Source organism: Pristiophorus japonicus, chromosome 14 (assembly GCF_044704955.1).
Source record: "Pristiophorus japonicus isolate sPriJap1 chromosome 14, sPriJap1.hap1, whole genome shotgun sequence".
NCBI lineage: Eukaryota > Metazoa > Chordata > Chondrichthyes > Pristiophoridae > Pristiophorus > Pristiophorus japonicus.
Window position 1 is genome coordinate 134,469,483 of NC_091990.1, and position 14,264 is coordinate 134,483,746.

Consider the following 14,264-nt stretch of genomic DNA (forward strand, 5'->3'; position numbering starts at 1 on the left):
GCCGGAATACTGTACAGAACAGTCAAGGAAGATGTACAATGTATTAAGTAAAGTTGTAATGCAGCAGGCTGCTGATGCAATGGGTGCCAGTAGGTTCCGGGGACAGGGGTTAGCCCCCAGGATGAAGAGGGAAATAGTTAATGATGTTGCTACCGTTTTCAATACAGGGACCTCCGTAGTGAACTCGATAGACATACAAGGATTAAATGAGAGGGTGGAACAGCTTAGAGGGGTGATGAAGGGGTTATTGGAGAGGGTGGAGCAAAACCAGGAAGACCAAGCCAACCTAGGAAAGGAGGGTGCCAAAATCCAGCTGGATGGCATCTCAGTCCTGGAAGCTCACGCCAGAACCATCAATCACCTCATTGATAGAGAACAGGAAGATACAGGGAAAGCAAAGACAGGGGCAACTCTGTCACGCTTATGGTCTGTGGATGGTGGGACAGATCCGCCACAATCTCGACCAGATCCAACGCGGGGAAGTACCCGATTGGATAGACAGTTCACATTTAGCTCAGTTGGCTAACCAAAGGGGGACACTGGATAATTGTACTCTGAAGGGACTGACCAGAGTATACCCAGATTGCCAGATGTAGGACTACCGGGATAGGGATAGTCCTGATGATCCCTATAGCCACGCCGGACTCAGGGCCGTTCCCCCTATACCAACGAGAGAATATCGGAATAATACGGGAAAATGTCTCCATACGCTACTACCTGACCACCACCTCTGCCGTTCGTCGAAACAACATACTTACCGGGATTTCCCTAGCAGATTGCAAGCAAAAGGGGGAAATCACAGTATGCCCTCACCCGGTGGGCCGAGGGGAGCTAGACGAGTGCGGGTTTAACCGAACCGACGGGTGTGTACTAGAAATAGTGCCCGCACACATGCACTTCGCGAGGGCAGGCTACGGAGGGAAGGGAAGATACTGCGTCTCGACTACTGAGCGTTCATTCCAGTATAATGACCTGCAGTGCCCTATACCACAGCCAAACTTTTGCTTTACACCACTACGACCTGTCGCGATCGGGCAAGCGCATATCACCCAGGTTAGGCGCCGGAAGTCCGAAGTTATTGAGGTAACCGATCAGCTTCATGATCATTTACAGGATTATGACGAACCAGATCAGGTCCTTATCCCACATCTAACCGAAGTATTATGAGAGTTGAGGCTCAGAGTGGGTCAATCCGTAAAGCTCTACCACCAACTACAAACTAAAATCAAAGTACTGGAAGAAGATACCGAGGTAGACTTACAAAGTCAGAGTTGGTGGAGAAAGGTCTGGGACTGGGGAATAAATGTGAACATCCACTCATGGATTCGAATAATTTCACATATACTGGTCGGGATACAATTAATCTTAGCAATAACATGGGGCGTAATGGCCTGCCAGGCATGCAGACACCACGCACAATGAAGACGGACAAATCACCGTTCCCCGGATACTAAACAAGCCTGTTTAATAAAGGGGCAGGAGGATTTGGCCTTTGTCAATTCGATTTAAGCAACCGGGACTTCTGAAACCGCGTGACTGGCCAGCACGTTGAGGCAGGGAGTACCGGGCCGTGCACAAAATCTAATAAAGGTCGAATGGTCGGTTAAAAGGGGACTAGGACTAGTCCCTTTACCGAAAGGGGGAGTTGTTGTAGGAGGTAGGCACCTTTAGAATATACCAGAATACTAGGCATTAGGCACCTGCTAGGAAGCAAAGAGTAGGAGTAAATGGGTACTTTTCAGAATGGCAGGCAGTGACTAGTGGGGTACCGCAAGGTTCTGTGCTGGGGCCCCAGCTGTTTACACTGTACATTAATGATTTAGATGAGGGGATTAAATGTAGTATCTCCAAATTTGCGGATGACACTAAGTTGGGTGGCAGTGTGAGCTGCGAGGAGGATGCTGTGAGGCTGCAGAGCGACTTGGATAGGTTAGGTGAGTGGGCAAATGCATGGCAGATGAAGTATAATGTGGATAAATGTGAGGTTATCCACTTTGGTGGTAAAAACAGAGAGACAGACTATTATCTGAATGGTGACAGATTAGGAAAAGGGGAGGTGCAAAGAGACCTGGGTGTCATGGTACATCAGTCATTGAAGGTTGGCATGCAGGTGCAGCAGGCGGTTAAGAAAGCAAATGGCATGTTGGCCTTCATAGCAAGGGGATTTGAGTACAGGGGCAGGGAGGTGTTGCTACAGTTGTGCAGGGCATTGGTGAGGCCACACCTGGAGTATTGTGTACAGTTTTGGTCTCCTAACCTGAGGAAGGACATTCTTGCTATTGAGGGAGTGCAGCGAAGGTTCACCAGACTGATTCCCGGGATGGCGGGACTGACCTATCAAGAAAGACTGGATCAACTGGGCTTGTATTCACTGGAGTTCAGAAGAATGAGAGGGGACCTCATAGAAACATTTAAAATTCTGACGGGGTTAGACAGGTTAGATGCAGGAAGAATGTTCCCAATGTTGGGGAAGTCCAGAACCAGAGGTCACAGTCTAAGGATAAGGGGTAAGCCATTTAGGACCGAGATGCGGAGGAACTTCTTCACCCAGAGAGTGGTGAACCTGTGGAATTCTCTACCACAGAAAGTTGTTGAGGCCAATTCACTAAATATATTCAAAAAGGAGTTGGATGAGGTCCTTACTACTAGGGGGATCAAGGGGTATGGCGAGAAAGCAGGAATGGGGTACTGAAGTTGAATGTTCAGCCATGAACTCATTGAATGGCGGTGCAGGCTAGAAGGGCCGAATGGCCTACTCCTGCACCTATTTTCTATGTTTCTATATATCTAAACGCATATAAGTTTAAAGTGGCCACACATAAAATGGCTGCCCAGGCATGATGGGAAATCAGGTAGTCAAGCTGTGAACTGTTGAATGTTCAATGACCGAGCAATAACCCTGTGAGGCCCACTATAGGAATGCCTTGGATGCAGGATAAGAATAATGAGGAGAGAGCCCATCTCCCGTATTCAAGGCCATAAACCAATTAATTCCCCAGGAAGAAAGAGATAAGAGAACCTATCTCCTGTAAACAAGGTTATAAACCAATTATTTCTCCAAGAAGAAAGAACTAGTGAGAGAACCTATATCAATCAGCCCAAGCTGACAAGCGACGAACACATGGTTCCTGAGACATAAGGGGAATTCTATTGGGTTAAAAGAACCTATATGTAATCTATAATCGTTGTGATTGGCTTGTGTCCAGCCGTGATGGGCTGTGTAACTGTAGTAAACTGTTTGTAACTGTTGTGAAACATATAAAAGTGAATGTAACCCTTTGTTCTGTGGAGAGAAGCCTGGACTCAGTCTTGTGATTTCCTCCCCGCTAAGCGTAATAAAGGCCGCATCAGCATTGGAACCGACTCTGAGTGTTGAGTGATTCTTCTGAGAAAACACTAACACTAACAACAGTAATTGTTAGTTACTGCTTGAGATAGGTATTCTAATTGCTACTACTATGTGTGGGTGAGAGAGAAAAATAGATAGTGAGGCAGACAGTGTGTTTTCTCATTCTTATTTGGATTATATTTTTTAAAGGATAAATACAAAAATACACCAAAAAACTATAAATGTTAAATGGAATTTGCTTTCTCAGCATACTATTCATTTTCCCTTTAGTTTTTTTGTAGAGATGTTGCTGCATATTTACTCATATTTTCTTGATATTCTCATTCATGTATACAGAAAAACACTGCAAAAGCATAGGAGTGCTATAAAAGTTAGATCATGAGAATACTGAGAATATTTACGCTAGGTTGCTAAATGGATCACTAAAGATGGAACTGAGCATTCAGGAACAAGTACTTCATCTCAGCTCACCTTTAAGTAGCATTGCTGGTGGTATAAGAGAAGACTAGCACAGAGGTTGGCCTTTTCAGCTTGGTTGGGGGGAGGTGAGGTGCAGAACTCCAGAAATAATATGCTTGTATTCATTTAGCACCTTGAAATATCTCAAAGCACGCGACACAATGAGTTTGTACTTTGCGTGCAGTTACTGTAACAATGAGAGACATATACAACAGATTACTAGCATTCTGCACATGTGCTGCAGACTAGGATTTCCACTCTTTCCAAGTCCAAACTAAATGAGCAGAAGAGAAGCAGGACAGAGCATATGATCATAGTTTAAGTTCTGATATTTTCTTCGGTGCCAATAACAAAATAGTTAAAACCCCAAATAAAAGATGCCTTCACTGCATAAGACAGAGAATTAAGTTGACATTCGACTTTCTTTTTTTTTTATAAAAGGAAATACTTTAGCTGTCCTATTTATAGTTCAGAAATTTCCAAACAGTCCACACACTAACTGGAGTGTCAGTCCAAAACCAAGCAGATGGCAACCCCTACAGTTAAAGGAATGGCCGAGATGATAACTGGCAATCCAGCTGAGATCCAAGAAATAAACTGACACGGCTGTCCACAGAACTCTGCAAACTAAATAGAGAGGGGAAAAGCTATTTCCTTCAACGTTGTACTTTTTCACATGTTGAAGGAAGTCGCATGGCTCTTCGGCCTTAAGAGGTTGACAACTGGGCTGTGTGTAGCTCACTGCCTCAGTAATACAAAAATCTAAAACATAGAAATTGAAGCAAAGTGTGCTGTATGTGACAGATGATGTGCTGCCCGGCCCTGCCATTGGGGTGTGCTATGTGTTTGAGTGGCCGCCAGTCTGCTCGTCTCTTTCTCTCTCTCTCCCTCACTCTCTCTGGCTTTGTTTCCACTGGCTCTCCTTGTGCAAAGGCAACCACTGACGGCCTGACACGGACCAAAGTTATCCCGGAATAAGGACAGCACGCATGTGCCGTCAACCCGGATGTAAATCACTTCTCCAGCACAAGCCCTGGTTGAATTGGCAGTGGGACCGGGACCGGGCCGGGCTGAGCCGGGCCAGTTAACAATTCATATATTTCTAAAAAAATAATAATAATAAAAGACAGAACCGGCAAGGACATCGTAGATCACCAAATTCATGAGGTAAATTGGCCAATATTACCATCCGAGCTAAAAGTGAAAAGTCGGCGGAATTGGGTGAAATAGACCCGAGATAACTCCAAAATAACCCGAGGTCAGTGGATTTGGTACTTGGAGGTTTATCTGATGACAACTAGTTCAGGTGATGTAAAGGAAGGCAACATACTTTCCTTTGGAGTTCTGGGCAAATAAAATCCCACAATGTTGGATAATACTGAAAAAACAAATAGCCTCCCAAAATTACAAGCATTTTTATTTTTGCATTTTAAAGATGAGAATTTTCATTTTGATAAAAAAATTCCTGTTGTGCGGATGGTGCCAAACTTTTTTCTTTGAGGAGTTGCCGGGTTGCAGACAATGCTGCACTATCATTGTGGACAGTCATCTTTTATTTTGTAACCAGAAAGGATTTGTTATCAAGTTGCCGTCTGTCAACCCTGCTCCTGCAGCGCCTCCGGCATCATCCATCCCTGACACGGCCAACTCGTTCTCAAAGTCACAGCAGCACTCCTCCAGCCCACTCACTGAGCCTGCACCTTCTCTCCTCTCCCCTTATCTGCTCCCCCTCTCAGCATCACTCACTGAGCCCACACCTTCAGGCACTGCTCCCCTTCTATCCCTCCCCCTCACAGTATCACTCCCTCCAGCCCACTCACTGAGCCTGCACCTTCTCTCCTCTCCCCTTATCTGCTCCCCCTCTCAGCATCACTCACTGAGCCCACACCTTCAGGCACTGCTCCCCTTCTACCCCTCCCCCTCACAGTATCACTCCCTCCAGCCCACTCACTGAGCCTACACCTTCACCTTCAGGCACTGCTCCCCTTCTCCCCCTCTCCCCTTCACAGCATCACTCACCAAGCCTGCACCTTCACCTTCAGGCACTGCTCCCCCTCTCCCCATCACAGCATCACTCCCTCCAGCCCACTCACTGAGCCTGCACCTTCTTCAGGCACTGCTCCCCATCTCCCCCTCACAGTATCACTCCCTCCAGCCCACTCAGAATGAGCCTGCACCTTCAGGCACTGCTCCCCTTCTCCCCCTCACAGCAGCACGCCCTCCAGCCCACACCTTCACCTTCAGGCACTGCTCCCCTTCTCCCCCTCACAGCATCACTCCCTCTAGCCCACTCAGAATGAGCCTGCACCTTCAGGCACTGCTCCCCTTCTCCCCCTCACAGCATCACTCCTCCAGCCCACTCACCGAGCCCATACCTTCAGGCACTACTCCCTCCAGCCCACTCAGACAAAGCCTGTACCTTCAGGTGCTTCCCCCCTTCACAGCAGCACCACTTTCCACAGAAAAAAAACACACCAACATGGTGGCTCACGGCATTGAAACAATTAACTTGCATTCAATTCTTCGCTTTAAAATCAAACCCTCACCTATTCATTCTGATCTTCAATTGGAGAGTGGGATTTAAAATGGTTGGTTTCCTATGTTTTCCAGTGGTTGCTTTAGGCTGTCAAAGGCTATTTGCAGAGTATTTATCTCCATTTGACCACCAGTCTTGTGTGCAATATGCATCAGCTCATTCCCAAATTCTTTGTTCTGCCAAATCCTTGAATTTTAGAATTTTCTCCATGTACTTGTGTTTGCCAGAAAAAATAGCAAAATCTGACAGATGGACTTTGTTTCATCTGTTTTATTTTGATGGATGAGGAAATTGACTCCTTCAGGTGTAGTAAAACAGATAAAGGCAGATTATGCAGCTATGTTAGGGAAGTCTAGAACCAGGGGTCACAGTCTAAGGATAAGGGGTAAGCCATTCAGGACCGAGATGGGGAGAAACTTCTTCACTCTGAGTTGTAAGCATGTGGAATTCTCTACCACAGAGAGTTGTTGAGGCCAGTTCGTTAGATGTGGCCCTTATGACAAAAGGGATCAAGGGGTATGGAGAGAAAGCAGGAATGGGGTACTGAAGTGCATGATCAGCCATGATCATATTGAATGGTAATGCAAGCTCGAAGGGCCGAATGGCCTAGTCCTGCAACTACTTTCTATGTAAATCAGACTGATGCCTATCCTTTAAAAGTCTGCCTAACAAGGACTAAGTGTTTGTCCAAGCTATTAGTAGAACCTAAGGATTCTTTTGAGCACAGGAAGCATTTTGGGATTAAATAGACAGGGGGAATGGGAGGCGGGGTACAAAATCTGTTCCCCTTCCCCCATTGCACCATCCCATTGGTTGTAAAATGATTCCAGGGTTTTCACTTGCACTGCTCTGTCCAGGAGTCCCTACTCCAAGTTTTGATCACTGTTCATGTGTAAACATCCCAACGTCAATCCTAAATTTACCTTTTACTGGGTTGAACCTGTGTCCCATGACCCACTTTTTTGGTTTAATTTAAAGTAGTGTTCTGGATTTACAGTTTCCATTCTCTTAATTATCTTGTATTCCTCTTTAAGATCAACTACCAGACACCACCTATCCAGGCTGAAAAGCCCAAATCTCTAGAATATTTTCTCAAAACTTAGATCCTAAACACCAGTTTTAAGATTCTTCGTTGCACTGCTTCCAATGTTTCAATATCTCCCTTGTGTCTCAGTGACTAGACCTGGACAAAGTACTCAATGTATGGTCTGACTAGAGCCTAAAATAGTTTGATCCTGACTTCTTCTGATTTGTATTCTACTGTTTTGGCTAAAACATTTAAAATTCTATCGGCTTTGTGAATTGCTACTCTGCATTGGTTGGACATGTTGAGTTTACAAAGACTCCTAGGTCATTTTCAACTTTGTCCTTGGCTATTTCAATACCATTCATGGAGTATGTTACCATTTTTTCTTTTCAGTGTGCAGTACTTTACACTTGTCTGAATTAAATTTCATCAGTCATTGTTCAGTCCACTTACATACTTTGTCCAGCTCATTGTATAAGTTTTGAACTGGCTCCTTCTATTCAACTGCCCTTTACAATTTGGTACCATATGCAAATTTAATCATCTTCCATGTGGTTTCACAGTCCAAGTTATTACTCATCATCATAGGCAGTCCCTTGGAATCGAGGAGGACTTGCTTCCACTCTTAAAATGAGTCCTTAGGTAGCTGAACAGTCCAATACGAGAACGACAGACTTGGTCACAGTCGTTGAGAGAAATGGGGGGGGGGGGGTGGTGGGACAGGTTTGCCGCACGCTCTTTCCGCTGCCTGCGCTTGTTTTCTGCATGCTCTCGGCGATGAGACTTGAGGTGCTCAGCGCCCTCCCGGATGCACTTCCTCCACTTAGGGTGGTCTTTGGCCAGGGACTCCCAGGTATCAGTGGGGATGTTGCACTTTATCAGTGAGGCTTTGAGGGTGTCCCTGTAATGTTTCCTCTGCCCACCTTTGGCTCGTTTGCCGTAAAGAAATTCCGAGTAGAGCGCTTGCTTTGGGAGTCTTGTGTCAGGCATGTGAACAATGTGGCCTGCCCAGCAGAGCTGATCAAGTGTGGTCAGTGCTTCACTGCTGGGGATGTTGGCCTGGTCGAGGACGCTAATGTTGTTGCATCTGTCCTCCCAGGGGATTTGTAGGATCTTGTGGAGACATCGTTGGTGATATCTCTCCAGAGACTTGAGGGGTCTATTGTACATGATCCATGTCTCTGAGCCATACAGGAGGGCGAGTATTACTACAGCCCTGTAGACCATGAGCTTGGTGGCAGTTTTGAGGACCTGGTCTTCAAACACTCTTTTCCTTAGGTGGCCGAAGGCTGCACTGGCGCACTGGAGGCGGTGTTGAATCTCGTCGTCAATGCCTGCTCTTGTTGATAAGAGGCTCCCGAGGTATGGTCCACGTTGTCCAGGGCCATGCCGTAGATCTTGATGACTGGGGGGGCAAACAGTAATGATGTCAACACTGATCACTCAGTACTTCCTCGCCCCAACATAACTAGTGCTCATTATTTTCAACCTTTAAGCCAATTTCTTATCCATAATAATAACTTTTATTTATATAGCGCCTTTAACATAGTAAAACGTCCCAAGGTGCTTCACAACTGTGTTACAGACAAACAGATACATTTAACACCGAGCCACAGAAGAAATTAAGGCAGATGATCAAAAGCTTGTTTAAAGAGGTAGGTTTTAACCAGCGTCTTAAAGGAGGAAAGAGAGGTAGAGAAGTGGAAAGGTTTAGGGAGGGAGTTCCAGAGCTTAGGGTCCAGGCAGCTGAAGGATGAGAATTTTGAAATTGAGGCATTGTTTAACTGGGTGCCAGTGTAGGTCAGAAAGCACAGGGGTGATCTTGACTTGGTGCGGGTTAGTACACAGGCTGCTGAGTTTTAGGTGAATTCACGTTTACGTAGTGTGGATTGTGGAAGGCCGGCTAGGAGTGAGTTGGAGTAGTCAAGTCTAGAGGTAACAAAAGCATGGATGAGGGTTTCAGCAGCAGAAGAGCTGAGGTAGGGCCGGAGGCGAGCAATGTTACGGAGATGTAAAAATACGGTTTTAGTTATGCTGCTGGATATGTAGCTGGAAACTCATTTCAGGGTCAAATATAACACCTAGGTTGTTCATCCTCAGATTGATGCTAGGGAGAGGGATGGAGTCAGTGGTTAGGGAACGCAGTTTGTGGCATGGACCAAAGATAATGGCTTCGGTCTTCCCAATATCAGAGAATATTTCTGCTCATCCAGTACAGGATGTCGGACAAGCAATCTACTTATGGATATACCCTGAATTCTCACAGGTGGCAGGGTATTTTGCTGCAGCTGTACAAAACCAAAATGTATTTGCACCAATTTTGCTGTATTTTAATATGGCCAGAATAGTGGAACGGTGGTCATGTGTCTTAAAGATTGTTGCACTTAATGTCTAGCTTATTTGCTTCTTTGTTGACTGAGCTATCCCAGGAAAAATCCCAATATATTGTATTTCATTTTTCTATTGAAGATTAGCGCAAGATCCATTGTAAGAATGCTGTTTCACCTGCAATTCCTCAACAATATATGGTATTAATCTTGTGTTGTTTTCATCCAAACCAGTTTTGATTTCATTATGTTTTGCATGGCACTTCTCTGCAAACCAAGCAATGGATCCAACAGTGTCATCTTAATCCAGTTTTCTTCCTCTGTTCTTCATGGTGATGGATAGAATGAGCCAGTGTGATTCAGATCCATTCCGTCCTAAGTTTATCTAAAACTGATCTTGTGCAGTGTATTTTACACAATCACAAATCTGAAGTAAGTCAGAATTTTTCATTAGGAAAATATAAATTGTATTTGAACTAAAAGCAGCTATAATAGATGAACAGTATATTGGTTTCATGATGGTCATACCTCTATTGCAAATTTCTAATGTAAATAGAAGAGAAGTTGTACTTTGCCAAGCTGTTATCAACCATATGTAAATCATTGCAGTGAATATAGCTTTGTATTTTGAGTACAGCTAACAAATGCATATTACACTGATACAGGGAGCTTGGATTATTCAAAAGGATTACCATGACTTGATTTTGAACATAAACATTTTGAGATGACAGCTACTTAATATTTTGTTGAGTTGGATAGTAAAATTACACTGCAGATAAGTACTTAAAATGTAATGCTTCTCCGTTAATGTCTTCCAGCCTAATGAGATGTGATGGATTTCCGAGGCAAAAAATATGAACGTGGGAGTAACTGGTCAGATCCTGAGGTGGTGGAGTTGCTGCAGCTTTGGGCTGATGAGTCCGTTCAGATGGAGTTGGAGAGTTGCCTGAGGAACCAGCATGTCTTCAACAGGATAGCCGAAGTCTTGAGGGAAAAGGGTATCCACAGAACAGGAGACCAGTGTAGGGAGAAGATCAAAAAAATGAAACTTGAATACAGAAGAATTAAGGATAACAATAAAATCTGTAGGGGAGGAAGGACCTGGAAGTTCTTTGAGGTGATGGATAGAGTGCTGTCCAACAGACCAAATATTTGTTACAGTACTGTGGGTAACACAGTGATAACACAGCAGATACCACCAGGTGTTCTGGCAGCAGGAGAAGGGTACATTCATCATCACCACCACCATCATCTTACTTCTCCTCCACATGGTATGTCTCATTCACACCATCCTCAGGAACTAATGGACATTAAATGTGAAGAAGTGGACTCTGACGAGCGCAGCGAGACACCTGAACCACCCCCTTCTCATGTACTTCAGCAAGGTGTGGATGACCATGGAATGGATGGGAGCCTGTTGGAAGGGGGACATCATGATGGGTCACCAGCGATCAGGGTGGATGCTCCTGCAGAGAATACCATTTCCCCATCAGGTTGGTACTTAACTTAAAAGAGAAATCTCTCTCTGCTCATTCTTCTTGCTTTTTCTGTCTCTTTTTCTCTAGTCCTCCCTTATTTTTGTCCCCCCCCCCCCCAAGCTCGGCTCTGTCCAACCAGTACCCCACCCCCCCCCCTTCTCCCCCCACCCGGCTCAGCGCTGCCCTCTCCTCCCCCCCACCCCCCCGTCCCAGTCTCTGTAAGAATACTAAGGACTCAGACTTGATCTCAATTAGTACCGGTGGATTTTTATTACGATTATACAATGAGTACACAGATCTCTATAGAAATACAGCCCTGAACAGGTTCTACATTACCGATTCAGCCACTGGTCAGCGTAGCTCAGCAGGCGATGTCTTCATGTTTCCCCTTCCTCTCTTTGAAGATGCTCACTGAGTCCTTCTTTACGACTGCACCGATAGCAAGGACCCTTCTTCAGCTGTACCCTTTTTCTCAATCACATGTTCCAGTTGGACCAATCAATTGAGTCTCTGCTTTGACATGTCTGTCTGCACATAAGCTTTTCCTCACTTCTCTTACTTTTGCCTAACACATTGTTGGGGTTTCCTGTTTTTCTGCCCTTCCAGACCTTTTGCAGTTCCAGTGGTCAAGGGTCAGTTCAGTAATTGGTTGAGGGTCTATTTGTAATTGTCTCTCAGTTACCTGGACACTTTGATCCAGGAGGAAGTCACATCCCTTAGGTTAGGTAATGGTGCGGGTCTGGTTAGTGGTCAGGGACATGAGGGTGTGACTGCAACTCAGGCAGGTAAGGGGACCCCAGGGTGCAGTGCTTATCCAACAGGTATGACGTTTTTGCTGTCTGTGCGATGAGGGAAAAGCTTGCAGGATGGATGAGCTGGCTGGCCATTCAAGTGAGGGGAGTGAAAGGGAATGCAGTTTGGTAGGGGACAATATAGTCAGAGGGATAGATACTGTTCTCTGCAGCCACGACCGGGTGTTTTGAAGGTTGTGTTGCCTGCCCGATGCCAGAGCTAAAGTCATTTCCTCGCAGCTGGAGAAGACCTTGGAGTGGGAAGGGGAGGTTCCAGTTGTCGTGGTCCATGTGGGAACCAACGACATAGGTAGATCTAGGAATGAGATTCTGCCGAAAGAGTTTGAGGAGTTGGGGTCCAAATTAAAAAGCAGAATCTCAAAGGTAATAACCTCTGGATTGTTACCTGAGTCTTGTGCCAATTGGTACACGGAAAAGCAGATTAGAAAGTTAAGTGCATGGCTCAAAGACTGATGCGGGAGGCAGGGATTTTGCTTTGTGTGATTGGCACCACTTGAACCGGGCTGGAACCAGTGTCCTATCAAATCGAATAACTAGGGCAATAGACAGGGCTTTAAACTAATGAATGGGGATGGGAGGATTCAGGATAGAGTGAATTTAAAAGCAGCAAGAGAAATGTCAAGGCTCTAGAGCAGAGTAGAGTTTTGGGTAAAAATAAGCTGAGTGGATCAGGAAAGGTAACAAAGGTAATAAATAGGGCATTACTGACTAAGGTGACATAAGAGGAAAAAAAGAAAAAGTCAGAGGTAAAGGCACTAAATCTGACTGCGTGCAGCATTCGCAACAAAATAGATGAATTAATAGCGCATATAGAAATTAATAGGTTTGATCTAATAGCCATTACGGAGAAGTGGTTACAAAGTGACCAAAGTTGGGAACTAAATATTCCAGGATACTTAACTTTTAGAAGAGATAGGCAAAATGGAAAAGGAGGAGGGGTAGCCCTGATAATAAAGGATGGGAAAAATTCAGTAAAGAGAAAGGATCTTCGCTCGGAAAATCAAGATGTAGAATCAGTTTGGGTGGAGCCAAGAAACAGCAAGGGGCAGAAAACATTGACGGGAGTTGTTTATAGGTCCCCAAACAGTGGTGGCAATATAGGGCACAGTATACATCATGAAATTAGAGGTGCATGTAACAAAGGTAACACAATAACAATGGGGACTTTAATTTACATACAGACTGGGCAAACCAACTTTGCAGTAATAATGTGGAGGGTGAATTCAAAGAATGTATACAAGATGGTTTTCTAGATCAGTATGTTGACGAACCAACTAGAGAACAGGCTATTTTAGATGTTGTATTGTGCAATGAGAAAGGATTCATTAATAACCTTGTTGTTTAGGGGCCGTTAGGGAAGAGTGACCATAATATGATAGAATTTTACATTAAGTTTGAAAGTGATTTAGTTAAATCAAAAATTGGGTCTTAAATCTAAATCGTGGGATGGCAGGACTGACATATGAAGAAAGACTGGATTGACTAGGCTTATATTCACTGGAATTTAGAAGAATGAGAGGGGATCTCATAGAAACATATAAAATTCTGACAGGATTGGACAGTTTAGATGCAGGAAGAATATTCCCGATGTTGGGGAAGTCCAGAACCAGGGGTCTCAAACTAAGGATAAGGGGTAAGCCATTTAGGACCGAGATGAGGAGAAACTTCTTCACTCAGAAAATTGTGAACCTATGGAATTCTCAGAAAGTTGTTGAGGTCAGTTCGTTAGATATATTCTAAAGGGATCAAGGGGTATGGAGAGAAAGCAGGAATGGGGTACTGAAGTTGCATGATCAGCCATGATCATATTGAATGGTGGTGCAAGCTCGAAGGGCCGAATGGCCTATTCCTCACCAACTTTCTATGTTTCTATGTTAAACAAAGGTAACTAGGTAGGTATGAGGGGAGAGTTGGCTAAGGTAGATTTGGAAACTACATTAAAAGATATGACAGTAGACAAACAAATGGCTAGCATTTAAAGAATTAATACATAATTTACAACAAATATACATTTGTTGTAAATTATGTATTATTAAGGCACAAAAACCCCACAGGAAAAGTGGTCCAACCGTGGCTAACAAGAGAAGTTAAAGATAGTATTAGATCAAAGAGCAGTAAGCCTGAGGATTGGGATGATTTTAGAATTCAGCAAAGGAGGACCAAGAAATTGATAAAGAAAAGGAAAATAGAATGAGAGTAAATTAGAGAGAGATATAAAATCAGACTGTAAAAGCTTTTATAGGTATGTAAAAAGGAAAAGATTAGCAAAAGTAAAT

The 14,264-nt window shown here is 44.4% G+C and overlaps 1 protein-coding gene across 3 annotated transcripts in view; it reads left to right on the plus strand.

Annotated features, from left to right (window-relative positions):
- The first annotated feature begins 4,825 nt into the window (after positions 1-4,825).
- Positions 4,826-14,264, plus strand: part of LOC139280121 (1-aminocyclopropane-1-carboxylate synthase-like protein 1) — an 88,292-nt gene continuing 78,853 nt past the window's right edge. The window contains exons 1-3 of one of the 3 annotated variants that reach the window (XM_070899642.1): positions 4,826-5,066; positions 9,933-10,130; positions 10,517-11,191. In XM_070899642.1, the coding sequence (XP_070755743.1) occupies positions 10,531-11,191 (661 nt within the window). In that variant the 5' untranslated portion in view covers positions 4,826-5,066; positions 9,933-10,130; positions 10,517-10,530. The remainder of the gene's footprint in view (positions 5,067-9,932; positions 10,131-10,516; positions 11,192-14,264) is intronic. The other 2 variants (XM_070899643.1, XM_070899644.1) reach the window with 2 other exon arrangements.